At 34.4% G+C, this 2,813-nt stretch overlaps 1 protein-coding gene across 1 annotated transcript in view; it reads right to left on the reverse strand.

Annotated features, from left to right (window-relative positions):
* Positions 1-538: 538 nt before the first annotated feature.
* LOC103581346 (interleukin-1 receptor type 1-like) overlaps positions 539-2,813 on the reverse strand; it is a 24,911-nt gene continuing 22,636 nt past the window's right edge. The window contains exons 3-5 of the mRNA XM_008563206.1: positions 1,676-1,910; positions 1,379-1,568; positions 539-562 (exon numbers count right to left, since the gene is read on the reverse strand). Of these exons, the coding sequence (XP_008561428.1) occupies positions 539-562; positions 1,379-1,568; positions 1,676-1,910 (449 nt within the window). The remainder of the gene's footprint in view (positions 563-1,378; positions 1,569-1,675; positions 1,911-2,813) is intronic.

Raw genomic sequence — 2,813 nt, forward strand, 5'->3', positions numbered from 1 at the left:
CAGCAGAACAAAATATGGGGCGTTGGTTAGCTGTGAACAACTTTTACACATGTAATATGAATAACTGAAAAAAAGAAGTAAGGGAAGCAGAAAATATTCGAAGAAATACAGGGTGAAAATTTTCAAAATGACATTAAAATGATGTACACACAGGCTCCCAAATCACAATAAACCCCAAGCAAAAGAAACATGAAGAAAACTACACCAAACAAATAACAAATTGTTTAAAACCAGTGACAAAGAGAAAATCTTATAAGTAGCCAGAGAAAAATGACACAATTATTACAGGGGAACAAAGACAAAAATGATGCAGACTTCTTTCCAGAAACAATACCAGCCAGGAGACAGTGGTACAATACCCTTAAAGAACTGAAAGAAAAAAATTGTCAACCTAAAATTCTACATCCAGTGGAAATATCTTTCAAAATGAAAAAAAAAAGAATTTTTTCACATTTATAAAGTTGTAAGAAGTCATCACCGGTAGACCTGCACTACAAGAAATATGTAAGGAAGACCTTCAGAAATAAGGAAAATATTGTCAGATNAATAGAGGTTTGCAATCCTAGATAAAAGGAGAGAAAAGAAGCATTGCAAATCCATTAATAACTTTCCTAATCTACAAAAAGAACTCCATGTTTTCACATTAGCAAATGTTATATTTTTAAAAAGTTACGAGAAAGGTTCCTTGAATACAGTGCATTTTAATATTGCATTTTTTGGCAAAAGTTAATTATATTCCTATGTTGTTAAATTTTCATGCCTATGAGCCTCGCAGTATGAAGCAAGTGAAGACATTTATTTTGCAAGGAAAACATGTTTGAGGAAAGAATGTTAATACTATAGTTTCTTATCAGGACTGTAATTCCTTTCTTCACTGATATTATTTATTTTATATTTATTGACCTCTACAAGATGACTGCCCATTCAAGTCTCACCGGACTAGGTAGATCAAAAGTACCAAACATGATGTGTTCCTAGTCAACCCGCTTTTCAGACATTTACAGAAACTACCAGGTTATTTGAGGACCACTTAATCTTTAATAAAACACAAAATAATAGATTTTACAATAGTTATCTCTTCAATACCTTAAATGTATCATCAGCCTTCTCTTTAAGCATTTTTTATTTCTACTATTACTTTTCTCAACTGTACTTTATTAAGTTAAACAACAACAACAAAAAGTAAGATTTCAGTTAAGCTTCACATTAAATGAACGCAGTCTTACAATGCTTATTAGATTCCTTATTAAGTTTCACCACTAAAGAGAAAACAATATTCAAAATTTAAAAAGCACTTTGCAGACTCACTTTACTGTTCATGACAAAAAACCATTTTAATTTCTGGAAAAGCAAAATACCATATTTAAAATAAAATTACCTTATACCACTGTATTTTGGGTAACTCATTATTTTCATCTTTAAAAAAATACAAATAAGGGCATACAAGTCTTCCATCGCCTGCAATGGGTAGTTTCTGTGTAAATATAGCTTGTGTATTGTAACACAAGTTAGGCTCATTCTCCACAAATTTTGCAGTTATTTTAATTTTGAGGCAGTAAGATGAATTTCTGAAACAAAGTAAAATAGGTAAATTAAGCATTATGAAAATACTTTTCCGTCCTTAACTACTGCAGGTACCCAGAACATGTGTGTAATATATTAATTCCTGTCTTACCTTACAGCACAGTAGTAATGTCCTGAATCCTCTGCCTCAGCAGGAACAAACCAAAGTTTATCCTCATGCTGATGAATCCTGGTATCTTGTTTGGCAGATATAGGTGTCTTGCTGTCATTTTTATACCAAATTATAGTGCCACTCTTTTCGTTTGGGTTAAGAGGACAGGAACGAACATCAATTTCCTTTGCAGATGAAACTGAAATTATGTGTTCTTCACGTTCCTCACATTTATCTTTAAAAGGGAGAAATGGGAAGAAATTTCCATAAAACATCTGCCAGTGTTTCCTAATGTCCTGAATATACATAAAAAATCAATTATTAAATATATTAATTCATATTATATATAAAAACTTTATAGCTTTGTGATTAAGAGCATTATCTTGGAAGTCCAAAAAATTTATATCCAAGTCCAGTTTTGTCACTTATTGCATGCTGTGCCCTTGGGCAAGTTATTTAAACTTTCTCACCTCCTCTTTACTCAATCTAAAAAGTGGAGATAATGTACAGAAAGACATCCACTTCAGTACATGGAGTAACAGGGACTGGATTTAGCACCCCACCACCACCACCCTGAACAACTAACAATTGGGCAAAGTATATGAAACAACACCGTTCAAGACACTGAACATCAGGGAACAAAATACAGAAATCCCAGAAGATGAAAAACAAAGGAGAGGAGCCCTACAGTTATGGAAATTATTGTCCAAACTACTGCTAGGCTATAACACTGCAGAGAGAAAAACATAGGCAAAGCCCCATGATCTCCTTGAGTTGAGGAGCTGGAGCTGGGAATTTGGACAGACCAAGAGTTTTGAGGGCAGAGTGCTCAAGTGGTTAGAGCTGCATGAAGAGAGAGGGAGCTTGGAGATCTACCAAGAGCCTGCCCCCCATTTTCAGCTGAGTACCAATCAGTGTAAGAATGTCAGAAAACTACTCAAGGCTAGAGTGATAACTCCCAAGCAGATTAGAGGGGACAATACTGGGACCACACACAATGCTGGGAATCGCTACGGTCCCAACAGCCAGAATGGAAAACCTCATTAATCATGGGGCATCAGATACAATACCCAGAAGGGTTCTGACTCATAATTAAAGAAATTAGACTTAAAATAAACATTTTCTGATCCCAATAAAG

The sequence above is a fragment of the Galeopterus variegatus genome, unplaced genomic scaffold, assembly GCF_000696425.1.
Source record: "Galeopterus variegatus unplaced genomic scaffold, G_variegatus-3.0.2 Scaffold12838, whole genome shotgun sequence".
NCBI classification, from domain to species: Eukaryota; Metazoa; Chordata; class Mammalia; order Dermoptera; family Cynocephalidae; genus Galeopterus; species Galeopterus variegatus.